Source organism: Stegastes partitus, unplaced genomic scaffold (assembly GCF_000690725.1).
Source record: "Stegastes partitus isolate 25-593 unplaced genomic scaffold, Stegastes_partitus-1.0.2 Scaffold3630, whole genome shotgun sequence".
Classification (NCBI taxonomy): domain Eukaryota; kingdom Metazoa; phylum Chordata; class Actinopteri; family Pomacentridae; genus Stegastes; species Stegastes partitus.
Genome location: NW_007581361.1, coordinates 156285 through 171457, shown reverse-complemented (window position 1 = coordinate 171457; position 15173 = coordinate 156285). Strand labels below are relative to the sequence as shown.

The 15173-nt window shown below is 41.1% G+C and overlaps 1 protein-coding gene across 1 annotated transcript in view; it reads right to left on the bottom strand.

Annotated features, from left to right (window-relative positions):
• LOC103375912 (teneurin-3) overlaps positions 1-15173 on the bottom strand; it is a 124879-nt gene that overhangs the window by 60684 nt on the left and 49022 nt on the right. Inside the window, exons 4-5 of the mRNA XM_008306213.1 lie at positions 8557-8795; positions 520-645 (exon numbers count right to left, since the gene is read on the bottom strand). Of these exons, the coding sequence (XP_008304435.1) occupies positions 520-645; positions 8557-8795 (365 nt within the window). The remainder of the gene's footprint in view (positions 1-519; positions 646-8556; positions 8796-15173) is intronic.

Here is a 15173-nt window from a genome sequence, read left to right as displayed (position 1 = left end):
GTGAAAGATCTCAATAAATTCTAAGGACCGGGCATCGAGCTAAACATGGAGGCCAAATGTTTTGCTTCTACAATTTGTCTTTCCTAATCATCATTTGAACCTTTCCTTGATTTAATTCATCTGGATTTTAGTGCTTTAAAGATCCCTTAACCCGCTTTTTAAATTTTTTTTTTTTTAAAGTTTAAGCATTTAACTCCTAAAAGCATTAATTATAGGCGGCCTTATTTTTCTGACAAGTTGAGAGCAAGTCTTAGTCCAAGTGCATTTGACAGCTAGTCAACACCCCGCTTTTCCCAAGCTATTAGGCTTTTGGTTTTTTTTAGTTTAATATTTTCATTTGGGAAGAAGAAAGACAAAACATCACCATGACAACATAACACACAGAGTATTTTGAAAGCAATGCCAAAAACTCTTGACCAAAATAAAGTTTTGATTATACACTGAAGCCAACAAAAGAATAAACCGATTTATTATTGTGCAGCATTAGCACAATATTAAATGTCAGTCTTAATTCCTCACCATCAGCAGCCAGAGCTGTCACTATGCTCGACTGAGTGGGCCCTGTCTTCCCAACTCCTCCATTTTCAAAAGCCGGCTGGTTGTCCAACTCTTGGAGCTGCCAATTGAGGCCGAAAAGGTGCATTGCTGTGAAATACACACAAAAAAAAAAAGTGTGTGGGCTTGAAGAAACGGATAAACAAATACGCAAAGAGTTGCACAAAAACAATCCAGTCACTTAAGCACAAAAGACCAGCAGGCGATCCCAATGGATGATTCCAAAGCAAACGGAAAACAGCAAGTTTAACTTGCAGTGTTTTAGTTAAAATTTTGTTTTCAGTGGCTACTCTGCCATGGGTGGCTTTTGTGTAAACACAGCACTGATACAGGCCAGACAAAGTCATTTCAATCAATACTTGCTGTGGTATGTTTCCTTGGGGAGCGCTGTTCATTAACGCTCCAAAGTGTCTGCACACAAACAACTACTGTATTAAAGAGAGCAGCAGGCGGCAGAATTTCTATTTTGACACAAAGCTTCTACTTCAGACAAGCAGCTAAAGTCTTAAACTGTTCAAGTCTAATACAAAGCAGGAAGGACACAGATGCCGCTACATGTGTGTGTGAGAGAGAGAAAGAGTAAGGAAGAGACAGAAAGTGAGACTTTTAAGGAAGCGTGAGGCAGTGTATTGAGAAAGACACTCGCAGCAGGAGAGGGAAGTGAGAGGGTAGGATTCTGCAACACTACTCTAGTTCTGTTACATAACTAAACTGTGTCTGGCTTTCATTCAGACAACCTGCTTTATTGTCACAGTATTGGATGCAATCAAACTGTGTTCTTGTTGTTTTGGGAAACTGAGGTGCTTCTGTGAGCACAGCGAGGGGGCTAGTCTCCTTCAAAGTCACCGGCCAGGGAACATGCTGAGGAAGCATCTTGATTTCCGACCATTTGATCTGCGGGAGGAACTTTTCTCCAACACCCGTCGCTCGCTGGGAAGATGGATATCGACTGCAGCAAATAACTTGAGAGGTGGATGTGGGGCCAGAGAGAATATCAAATGTGAAGGAGACCAAAAGAGAGATGGAAAACTAGTACGGACAAGAGTATGAATAGATACTTTGTTAAGAAATAGAACGTGTGCTTTGTTAAAAGCCTACTGATGAAAATGCTTGGCATCGGCTGAGTGAGAATGCACACAGCGCTCGTCCTTGGTGGATCAAATGAACAGGTGCGCTGTTGCCTTGAATTTCAGTCAAATAACGCAGCTTTAACGCTGAGTGATAATGTTTGGATTCCCAGCACATTCAGTCAACATGCTGCTCGGTGTCAGAACGCATTTTTTGCAGCTGGTCGTGCAAACCAGCAACATCACCAGTAGCCCAAATGGTTTCTGACTGGTTCATCAATACATTTGACATGTCTGACTTTTCTCAGAGAGAACCTCACAATGTGAAAACCTGTGAGATCCGTGCACATCCATGTCTCGTGTTTTCTGTTTTTCTTGCTACATCAGTGGGAGCTCCTATTGCTACTGATAACATTTCAAGATGTGGTGAAACTTTTGCTGTATTTAACAAAATGCAGCTCATTCTCAGTGTAGGAAATCCAGACAGACAATATCTGCAACTTGACATCATTTGCAAAGGATCATACCACTCTCTAAAATGTTCCTGACACTGAATCCAAACACACACAGTACATTCTCCTGTGTAAATATTTTCAGGTCTTACACTGACACGTTGGTGGATTTTACTGAGGATAGAATCTCACGAAACCATGGTCTTCTAAGCAGGATCCCACATTGCAAGGATCAAGTGAAGACATGGAGCATAAAACCACAGTGAAACACTCTCTGCCTGGAAAAAAAAGCGACTTGCAGAATGATTGACAGCATGAAAATAAAAAAAAAAAAAGGTTAAAGTATTACTAAACGAATAAAAGGTGACATAATCGTAAATCTTGCTTGTTTAGGAAAGTGGAGCCTTTTAATGCTGAGACATAAATCTGTCTCTAAGCTGAGTGGCAGAAGACAGGGCACCATGCTTGTCAAAAGGAGACTTTAAATGACAGACAATGCACTCATACACAGTGACTGGTTGTCCTTTTGTCGAAGATGCACTAAGCGTTGTTGCGATGGACATTATTTTATCAGGTTCACCAACTTAGTTTAACCTTTAAGTACACTAACATTTGCTAACTCGTGTCGGCACAAAATACAGCTGAGGATAAAGGGAAAAAGTTTTTCTTTTGCAGATATTTGATCACAAACAAAAGGCTGAGCATACTGCAATGTAATGGAGTCAACAACGTCCTCTAAGGATCCTGAATTTCTGTAACAAATTTCACTGCGGTTCACCCAGAACCACAAGAGTCAACCTCATCGGGGTACAAAATGAAAAGTTAGGATTCAGGCTCATGAATTTCTATTTCAAGTCAATCCATCCAATAGTTGTATTTTCATTTTTTTTTTCAGTTTGGTGCAAAGTGGTGGGCAGGCCGATCAACCAATAAGCAATCCAACTGACACTGCCATCCCTTGGGCCATGCTGCTAGCAGAGCTGAAAATTAATACTAGGTGCCTCACTTTACCTTAAAAAATTTAAAGAAATACACAAAGCATGAAGTCTCTCTGTCTGAAAAACACCTTTAACTTGGCTGGCTTCTCATTGCAGACTGTAATTCATTTAACATGATAGGTGCAGAGACTCGCTCCTCTGCACTCATGTCTCCTAGTATCGCCAGCCTTCCTCCAGAGAGGGAGCCGAGCCTGGCCGTGAGCTTTTGTGTATCAGAGGCACCACAGAACCACCAAGAGCCTTCCGCTCTTCACTGCTCTTAGTGCAGCAGGACCTGAATCCCCACTTACCTCATCAACAAATTGCCTTGAGGTGAATAGCCCTCAATTTATGAATTTGCATAAGTTATTTCTGCAGCCCAGGCCAGTCCAATTAATATTTATGGGCCATGAGCAATTCTCTTCCTGAGCAAGAAACTGGAAAAGCTAGCCTCTAATCGCTGATGTCAAAATTTGCCCCGTGGAACATCTAAACTGGCACTGTATGAGAGGCTGAATTTGTAAGCTCACAACATGCTTGTTTGAGCTCTGACATCTACATGGTATTTAGTGTACAGAAGCACAAACACTTCTGCACCGTGAAATGTAACACAGCCCCCAGAAAATCCTCCTGGACACTCTCACGGCAAAATCCCTACATCTTGTTCTCAGGATTATTAGCAGCGTTGTTGCAAGCACAGAGCTAAGTAAGTGGACTACAGATGAAATTAGCCCCTGTTGTTTATAGGTAAATCAAATAAGAATGTTTACCTCTGCACCTCGGGCATTAGGAAATCTAAAACGGCAAAAAGCTTCTTAAGTGTTTCTTTTTTAAAATATGCAGGTGACATTCTGATGGCTATCATCACCGAGAATAATTAGCCCATTTACCAGAGAGAACGGTGGCCCATCTGGAGTCACGGAGTGCCAACAACAACTTGGAGCTCAACAGCCTCAAAATTATTGAGATAAACATTGTTTTATGCTGGAAACTGCCTGCACATCTCCCCAGAAACATCTCTTGGGAACTCCTAGAAATAAGCTGTGCAGCTCAGAGCGTGGCTAAGATGTTCCTCTTCTCTGGGATAGTGTCTCCGTCAGCCTCACACGAATTAACAACACCTCCTCCGCATTCATCGACCAACACGAGGTTTGTCTTTAGGTCCTGTGGCAACTGGAGCGAGCTTAATGTCTCCTTGTGTTAGTCTCGGGAGGTTCCAAGCATTCGATTAATATAAGGAGCAGTCACGGCTCCAACACCGTACTCAGCTCCACTCATGAGTAGAGACACCTGAACCATCCACTCTCCTCCGGTAGCTGTTACAGCCTTGTTAAAACAAGTTCCCACTGTGTCAGCATTTTCCACGAGAGCCACAACTTTATTCAATCGACCTTCGCTGAAAAACATAAATAATCCAAAACCGAACATCTCTTTTTGTGGTACAGGTTTGAAGGGATTGCCTTTCATTCTAAATTAAAACATCTATAAGAGGCACTTTCACAAAGCAACAATTAACACTAATTAACATTTAAAAAACCACTAAGAATTGATATATTCTCCGTATTTATCTGACATTCAAAAGCAAATGTTATATAAAGCGAGCAGGAAGGAAAAATTTAATCAGACATGTTCAGCGAGGATATTGTTCACATTTAGTTTTGTTTATGCAGTTCAATTTGAAGTGCATTTCCGAAAATCCACATGGTGTTTCGGCATCCAATCAGAGCACCAAAGCTGGACTCGGTCCTGATTGGCCTCCCTATATCTGAACAATCGCTGAAATCCTTGCAATCAGGCCAGTTTGCAGAGCTGGAACGGAAAAAGCCTCACCTCAGCAGGTTTGCCTCATTTGAATTGCAGGAGGTTCGCCATGGTCCAGTTTTTTGTGACTGCTCTGCTAGTGAGGAATTGAGGAATTAAGTCTTCAATCAAATTCAATAAAAAGAACATTTTATCAAGCTGCTGTTTGTTTCTAAGATATCATGACATATATAATCTTTAAACCCGTGGAACAGAACAAACAGAAATCGGATAATATGGTGCACTAAACTTCAAACATGGTCCATTTTGAAAGAACAGATGCAGGTGCGTCTCTATTTGTCTTTGAGCTTATCTTTGTACTAATGGGACTGTGTGAGCTGACAGTAGAAACGTATTAAAGTATGAGTGCACATTGTCGCTATTTGAGTCATTGCACCTGGCAGGTGAATTGGCGGTGGATGAAAGAGAGAGGAAGTGGTGGAAACACTCTCAGACACCTGAGGCAAGTGGCAGAGGGCTGCATCTGTTTAACTCACTCTCCCTCCCTCACAAACACACTCACACTCACACTCACACTCACACCCACACACCCACACACACACTCCCCAACACCAAGTGAGCCCAAGCACCACAATCTGGAATCAGGCCAGAAATACAATTCCCCAACATCCGACAGGTCTACAATTAAACAAGTTTGGTGATTGTTGGGATAAAAATGTTGTAAATGAATCCAATCTGCTAGAACTGTTAGTGACAACAGCTGAACAAACGACTGTTTCTGCACATTTTCCCTGTGCAAACTGAGCAGATCTGTTATGAGCAGAAGCTCGTGAGAGACAAACAAAAATAGTAACTGATTCCTGCACACAGAGGAGCAAAGGTAAAGTACTGTATATATGCACACATTCATACTAATTTTACGATATGAGACCGTGAACCAGGAAAGGTAACAAAACAGTTAAGTCAATAAAGGCATTATGAATGTTGATATTGATATAGCACATTTATGACCTCTCTTCCAAGAGAGCACTTCCCTCTCTGTTCTGCAATAAAACACTGGTTATAGGATCTTCCCAACATCGGCCATATTTCTCCTTATACTACTGTGTCACATTTCCCCTGCCTCCAAGCTGGATGAATACTTATATATCCGCTGAGGGAGAGAGGCACAGTGTAAAGATTAAGGGCTTGGATGACAAAGGAGGGCATGAGGAGGGATGAATCTGTAACAGTTTTATTGCTGTGGTCAAGATTCTAAAGGTTAGCAAGAAGTCAGCTTTGACAAACCCTATAAAAACCAACAACAGCAGCACAAAAAAAAAATTCAAAAGGCTTCTCGTAGGAGCTAATGCCCAAAGGATGGAGGGATAGAGGAGGAGCATTAGTTTATCTTCCTGACCGACATGAAAGAATTTCCTGTACGACAGAATAAGTGAGTTTCGGTTCAAGTACAACAAAGGCTTGGTGGACCTTGGTCTTCTTCTTCTTTAAATTTGAAGTTTTTTTTTTTTGTAACGGCTTCCTTTGTTACAAGAGTTCAGCTCCCAAACTTGTGTTTCATTCTGACATAGCCATCTGCACCATTTGAACCTCCCTCCATGCTTGTGTTTTAACAGAAACTCCCCCGAGGCTCTCGTTCTGTGAACTGGGGATCAGAAGTGTAAGGATGATGCACAGTCAAAAAGGACAAACAGGAATGGCTTGTTGGAAGCTGTGCTGGGGCCATAGCTGCATATCTGACTGAGTAGCTTAGTCAGATAGACTCTACTGAATCATATCGGGACATCTGCAATTGCTGCGAAAAGGAAAAGGAAGTGAAATAGAAATACTCCAGACAGAGATCAAACTTCATACAGACTAAGAGGCAGGCCTGCCAGCTCCATTCACTCTAGGCAGCTTGTCTATCATTTGTTCCATTTGACCAAATGACATGTCTAAGGATTGCCTAATGCCACAGCAGATAATGGAGTCATGTTTTCTCTCCCTAACACTGTATGAAATACATTGCTTCTGGCACAATAACTGCTGCTTTTTGTGCACTCAGGTGACAAACAGTGCTGTACCTCTGCATCAGGCAATAAAAAACAAGCATTCAGTGGCAATATGTCTGCTAAAGCTTGGGGATATATTCAATTCCAGTTCCAAATTAACACATTTAACAACAGTCCATATAGTTGGCATCCAATCGTGTAAAAAATATTGCAAGTGAAAGCTTGGAGTGCAACATATTTAAGGCTAAATTCTCTTTTAATTGTTACTTCAGAGAATCAAACGGGGAAGTTTTGGTTTCAGCCTGCAGCCAGTGGAGATGTTCAGCCTAGAATATCTGGAAATGTGAGAAGTATACAGATTGGATTTTCACCTGCTGAACACCTTCCAAACATGATCAAGGACTGAACCTTGCGAGTGGACCAGTGTGAAGAAGATAAAGAGAACTTTTTAAATTGCTGCCATGGAGCCGTAAGGCTGCAGGTTTGAAAGACAGCTGTAAGTGAAAGGCTAGCAGGAGTGTGGCCTTGAACTGATGAGGCAGAAGTATCTGCAACCTCACAGATGAAGAGTTGTGGAAAATGTGTGGCAAGAGCAAGAAAAGGAAAAGAAAGAGGGCATCTCTGCTTGTATATGACAGACAGACAGACAGACAGACAGAGGAGAAGAATACCTTTGAAATTTAGAGGATATAGCTCACACCTCAGTTCCTTAAAAGCACATTTGTAAGTTATCATCTGGCAAGGAATTTAAATGGTTAATTAACCCTTTGAACCACAAAAACCTGCCAGTGGGTTTAAAATACATGTTTTCTTTTCTCTTTTTTTTTTTACTGCTAAAATTACACCATTTAACAGCCAAAAAATGAAAAACAGAGAGCATCATTAGATTTTCAATTTTCCAATGTGTGATGGGCATTTTGTCAGGAAAAACAACCAACGGTACCTTTTAAATTATGACATTTTTATAAATAATCATTCAGAAATGTGTAAAAAATAAACTGTTAGCACTACAAAAAAAACAAATTATGTTAAAAAAAATAATAATAAAATGAATAATAAAAAAAAACCTTCTGCGCTCCTCTGCACAACCATGAGGCCACACACTGATTCAGCTGTGACCAAAGGTTACCAGACAAAAATTTAGTTTTCAGGTGAACTGCAGGCTGTGTTTACACAGAGCAGAGAGAGACCGAGGAAAACACAACATACGTGATCAATAAAATAAATACAGCATGGCTCAAAAACAGTAAACAGAGGAGTAAGGTGTGTGCAGGTTGTTGGACGATACATTCGGCTGGAGTTTGCAGAGCTGATGTACACAGCAGTGTAGGTTGTAAAAGTAAATAGTCAAATATTTATAACATATAAGTCCATCATTTGTCCCACATCATGGGTAACACCTATAGGTACGTCAAAACAAAATCAAAGCACATTCATTTCTGTTTTTGTTGTGTTTCTTTTCTTACTGATTTAGGACATTTAAACTGTTATCCTGCACAAAATGTATTTTTGAGTGCTTTAGATTTCTAACCATGGCTGTGCTGTTTCCATAGAAGTGCAGGACTTTATATTGAGCCTACAGTGAGTACAGATGTGACAGGAGTTAAAAAAAATAAAAAATAAAAAAGGCCAAGAAGTGATTGGGGTTCAGAGGGTTAATAGTTATTTGTGATTTAGGAAAAGATAATCAGTGTTATGCATGTATTGCAACCAGTCACACTTCCCAGCTCTTACACTCTGATCTCAGCCTTACCTATACAGTAGCACAGAATGATGGACAGCACCACAGCTATGCCGACAGCAATCAGGGCGGTGCACTTCCAGGAGCAATGTTTAGGCGACTTCTTGAACTTGAAAGCCCCTCTGGACAGGCTGTTTCTGGGCAAAGGGCGCGCAGGTGTGGAGTAAACAGTCCCGGTTGCCATGGTGTAACCAGGGGCTGCTGCACCAAAGAAAGGTGTTGTTCCTGTGCCCGTTTTAAAAAGAAAGTGCCTGTAGGGGAGGGGGGGGGGAGAAAAAACAAAACAAAAAGGAGAGCAGCTTATTGTGATGGCTATAGTCTGAGATGTTTCAGAACAGAATCCCTAAAGTCGAAGGTCTAAACTTTGCAGCTGCAAATGAATCCGTCTTTGTCAAGCCTCAATTTGTTCCTGGTTGTATCTCTAATTGGTCCCCAATAGCAATACGTGAATCCAAATTAGTACTTTTATACCAAAAAGAATCACCAAAATGCAACATAACCCCACAATGCTACAACTCCCATGTGTATCCCACTGCACCGGGAACTGGGTTACAACCTAATATCCAGTACAATCCTGACATTGGGAAAAGGTGAACAAAAAGTACCTCATAAAAACAATCATCTCCCACTTGCCCTTTTACAACTGGGCCTTTGCTAATAGCCCATTATACCTGGGGTAATTAAGAGGGTTTAATCAAATGCACTACGGAGTGATCGTCCTATTAACTTTTAAACCCCACGTGAAAAGCTCTTAAGTAAATGAATTAAGCCTTGTTGCCACTCTTGCCACTACTTAGAGATTAATACCCAAATGCCTTCAGGCTTATGGGGACAGCCAAGGAAATTGGACAGATTGACCATGCATTGCAAATGTTCTTCCAATCCACAACTGTATAATTTTACTTCTTTGCCCATGTTAGAAAAAAAAATAAAATACATTCAAAACTATTGCAAACTATATTTGTTTTTTTTTTCTTTTTAATCTGGCTTGTGCATTTTATTTTCCACAAATAATGACTAGCACCAATTGTGAGGCTTAAATTCTTCCCCATGTGTGCTCAAGTGGTTCAGTAAATGCTTGACTGTAAAACCCAATTTGTAGTCATTAAATAATAATGCAACAAGAAAAACAAAAAAATAGAATAAACTATTTATTTATGTTATCATACAGACAACACTTCAGATTTTAATGTTACACTGAAGCAAACCTGCCCAGCTCTGCCACAATAATATTTCCTTTAACTGGAACATTTTAGGGTTAAATGGTTTAAATTCGGCACTAAAACGCTAAGATCAAGCTGTTTGAAATAACCACTAAAACAACAAAATCAAAGATCTACGATGTGGCAGTAAAATATATACGCAGCAGCACATTAATGATTGAACAAGAGTGAAAGTGTAGTTAGTGAAACGCCACTTTAAACAAACAAATTACATAAAAGGTCACGAAAGAGTGAAATTATAGAGAAAAAGAACGCACAGGTATACTTTCTTGCCTGTGCATTCTGTATTTACTGCTAAAAGCCTTTAACAACGTTTTACACAAGTCGTGTTTTAATACTGTTCTATAGATCCCGGGAGGAATGTGTTGCTGTGGCGACCGCTAATTTAAATATACCAACAAACTGGTAACGCAGTGTTTGCTCATCAATTATTTGTGTGGCATCTGTGGAGTCCCTGCGTAAGTTTTGTAAAAGCTTTTTTAATCCTGACCGTACTAAAGAGCTTGAGAACGGCTAATTGAGCGAAAAGTCGGAAGCTGAGCAGTTAAAGACTGAAAATCCATGTAGTAACACTTACTAATCAGACTTCCACTGATTATTTGATGGAAACAGTGGGTCAGCGTGGCTTAGCGAAGCTGTGAATGCACCGACAGCATTAGTCTTTTAACACTGAAATCCTTAACCATGATTTTATTTATTTATTTTTGTTGTTCAGACCAAATACAGCGAGGTGAAGTTAATCATATATTGGTCGCCTACAGAAAAAAAAAAAAAAAAGAGGACACATCATCAACTTTCATCATGATGCATTGCCCATATTTCAACGCCGTCGCTGATATTTCAGGTCCTTTCGTATCTCCTGTGAGGATATCTCTGAGGTAAACCCATCTCTGATCAATTCTTGACTAAAAGAACAAATGTCAGATTTGGATCGTCTGGCCCCAATGACACGTGCCGTCATGATCAGACAGGGATTCCATTTAAAGGTTACCGCGTTTCACTGTTGGAATGACAATGCACCGGGCAACCTGAAGAAGTTCAGCTTCTGGAACAATCTGTGCTGCAGCTGCGGCAAACTCTGTAATATGCGGCCGGGTACGAATTGAGGTCAAAACTCGCACAACGTCGGAGGCGGCGGACGTGTAGTCAGACGCACAGGCAAATAGACACTGCCATCTGGGGAGTTAAACGTAAGTGGATGCAATCTGATGAGGTAGACAGAAAGGGACGTGGACGTGTGTGTTCATGTATGAGCGTAGCGGGAAGGTTATGGACTCTATTTGAGGAAGCTGACACCTATTGCAAGTTGGGGAGATGATCTGTAGACAGTTTTGCCTGTAAATAAATGCAGTAAAATCTTCAAGGACTCTTGTTTAGGCAATGCTATTAGCACAATACGCCCTCCTGGCCTTCACGTCAACAGCACCTAAACTCAAAACACTTAAGAACACGTGTGACACTGACAGCAAACAGAGAAGGTACGGTGTTGGTAGCTATTAAACTAATCAATGAAATAGGAGCATTAATGAAAATTTGGACTGAAACTATGGGTGAAGAGTTCTTAAAATAGTCTTTAATTGCACTAATTGACATACTGAACAACGTGAGTGAATATATAATTACCAGGAACATATGGCACGCCATGGGTGGTTTAAAACTAGGAAATCAGCTATGTTTCCATCATTTATAATCGCGCTTTGTTTTTTACACCAGAATGAAGGGTGAACCAAAGTCCCCGAGACGCAATTCTGGACAATTATTGCACTTTAAAGTGATTCTGGTGCTGATGGTTTCACGCTTGCCCCTGTCTGTTTTTTTTTTTTTTAAAAGAGCAGACTGAAGGGGTCCAAAGATGAAATGCTGTTGGACATGATTAACAAACAGCAGACCAGTGTAAATGTCTGCAGCTATAGACACGGGATGACCGGCTGTAATTGATTACAGCCAGTGTGATGCAACAAGGCACATTACTATGCTAATCCCGCCAGCCCGAGTGATAGCAATGTGGTGTGAGCGAGAGAGAGAGAGAGAGAGAGGGAGAAGGAGAAGAGACAATCAAGAGAGAGTGTGAGACTGGGAGGGAAAGGGAGTAAATGAATGGCTGTGCGTCAGTGTGATCACAGTGTGTTTGTGTGCACGCCTGTCTGTCCCATTGAGGAGCCCGTAACACAAAAGCAGCAGCCAGCCCGCTCTCCTTTGCTCTCACAACATTGCTTGTCATCATGATGACATTTGAAAACATCCTCACAGAGGACAAAAGACTAAACAGTGAGTGGGTGGATTTGTCTACGGCTAAGCTCCAGCTGTACGGGTGAGAGAGCACGCGAGAAACAATGTGAATCGAAGCCCTCAGAATATGTAATCTGCCTATTAGCCGCTGTTCTGTGTTAGCATTAGCATTTCAAGGTGAGAGCCGGAATAATAAGGCGGCTTTTAAATATGGCAAAAGAAAAAAAAAGAGACTACAGATGTGGTTTCACATTGCAGCGACTAGTTTTCACACTTGCCGCCGTCGTGGTCTCTCCTCCGGATCACCACCTGCCCTCTTGACAGGGGGTCTGCTAGCAGGTGCTATTCTGGTACAGCGAGCTCTGCGCCATGTGAGTGTATTTCAGTGCCACCCGGCTTTTTTGTGCCATCCTGCCCACAGAGATCAGCATGGTGCCATCTCGAGGAGCTCCAACAGCGTGCTCGGATTGTTTGCACTTGGAGTTTTATCATATTTAACGAGTACGAGCAAGTTCGACAGAAGAGGAGCTTAGCCCTTCAGTATATAGTACAAGATGATCTCCTGGAACTGAGATAGTTACTCTGTAGCTTAAATTTGAGGGATAATTGCGGTGAGGACATGGTGCTTTGCGAGCCAATTGCTGGTATATTTGAGCTGCTGCAGGTTAAATTTGTAATGCATAATTCCTTCTTAGATGAATAACTGTCTCAGATACCCTTCACTACGTATCTGTCCGTGGAGGCTTTTGCATTTGCTGGCAAAAATCATCTGGACAAGAAGCACTGTATGTTGCCCACAGCAGCAGTTTATACAGTAGCCTGAAATAAGTAGAAAACATTGCAGAACTCTGGAATCACCACAAAAATGTGTGCTTGGCACTAAAGATGTTGGCAAAATAAATAAAAAGGAAAACACATGAGAAAAAGAAAAAAATATGTCTTGAGGATTACCACTTTGTCTACACCACCATCCACTTTGGCAGGTAACCAGCGTTTACTGCAAGCTCCTTTCTGTTCCAAAAGGCTAGTTGGCTGGTATCTTACACATGACTAATCAGTCCTGGTGCAATCATGACACCGTGGCTGATGTACAACAAAAAAAGTTCAATTTTTTTCTCCCTCTGATGTGAAGCATGACTGCCTGACTCATGATTTACATGTGCATTCACCACAAACAACTCCACACACACACACACACACACACACACACACACACACACGAGTGCACACGCCAACCAAATCCTGCCTGGATTACCTCTGCTATTCTTTTTCGCAGCCGAGAACAATTCTAACACATTTTCTATCAGGAAGGTGCACTGTCTGTGGGACACTGTAGCACATGATGATTTTAGAGCTGAGACATAATTTCATTTCACCGAAGGACTCCCTTGACACATGAATCCAATGAGGATTGACAGTACATTTATAACTGCAATGTGTGGCTGGGCAGGCCTTCAAAAGACTCATTCTGAAATGTCATCACGACTGTTCTACTTGAATCTCATTGAATCTAAGTGCAAAAAATGTTGAGGAGGGCTCTAAAGGACATACATATGCGAGAGCAGACCTGAGCTGCAGCTCACTGCATTATGTGATGTGGAGCATGTATGGAGCTTTTTGCTTACAACATAAAAGCATCTAAAATGCACATTTTACTCACACTTGTCTGTAACCGATTTTAAACAAAGCACTGCTCAAGAATAATTAACTCATATGTGCACTGGTCTCTTAAGAGACCAAGCAGTTCATTTTATAATGAAATTCAATGGAATATTTCTAATTGAAAAAAAATATATTTCAGTGAAACCAAGTGGTGAGTAAGGAAGACCTGAGGGGTTTATTAAAAGTACTCCACACGTTTTAGATCTGAATGTCTCTTTAGCACTTGAGAAAAGCAATGAACAGCAAGCTGTATCACTGTGCTGTTGCCAACTAATTGAGCCTTTTAAAGCTGTGATATGCAGTGTATTTTTGGCATCATTGGGCAAAAAATCCATAATAACCTCCCAACATATCGTAATTGAAGTAGTCTGAGACACTACACTTCTGCACCTCCTCTTGGCTTTGTTTTTAAGGCTGTAGCAATTGGGATGTGAGACGCTGGCCAATCACAAGGCTTTTTAGACCCGATCAGGTGTAAACAGCAACAGACTGTGCAGTGGGAGTAGGATGTGGTGGCTGAATTTGGTTAAACCGATGACTTTGAATTAGGAAAGTATGGTTTGGGTCCCATGTGAAGCTGAAAATGAGTGTGGGCTTCTGGTTGACTATTTTTGTAAGTTTGGAGCCTGTTTATAGCCGTTCCCCATCTGGTGGGAGGGTCTTTAGACAGAGCACAGAGCTGCAGGAAGAGGGCTGCATTTTTGCCTTTTCCATATTTCTGTGTACTCCAGCTTTAAACTGAGTGTTCTCAGCTGCAGCACAAAAGCTAAAGCAGAATAATTTCATAGAATTATTTGAAGTGTCTGAGTTGCAATGCAGACTAATGTTTGTTTCATTTCCCCTTTTGGGTTATTAAAGAAAGGCTTCATTTGTCTAATGTATATGCTTGATCTTTCCAAACTACAGGAATAAATGAGCTGAAATTAGGCTCTCTGTTTTAACGCAGCTTTGACAGTATGATCACAGTGGGATCAGTGACTTTATCCACTCACCGTATAATAATGAGCAGTAGTTGCAGTGGTAGTTACTGAGTGCAGCACTTCACTCATTTAAAAGAACACTGAAAGCTATTCACTGTGAAAGCTAGTTGGTACTGAGTCAAATTAGCACACTCGTGCTTTGAAGACCAACACTTTTATGGGAGGTTACACACACATAATTCATTACTGCTAATTGCTGTAAAAGTAGCTAATGCTGTCAAATGAGTGCTTTATTTTCAAGGAGGTCGTCATGTCACAGGAAATGTATTAAACAAGATCATAACATTGTGATTTATACTTGACACTTTTTTTAATCAGCTGCCATGTACAGAATAATTTACTGTCTGCACATATGACCACTTCTACTGTGCAGAATGCAAATAAAAGCCACATCACTGCTAAAGATTCTAAATAGATTCAGACCCCTGTGGCCACCTATGTGTGTTCCATGCCAGGACTTTGCAGCCCCAAAACCCCCTGATGGCATCCTAATGAATACTTTCTTGAGCTTCTGTTTACATTTCCCAACCTGGTG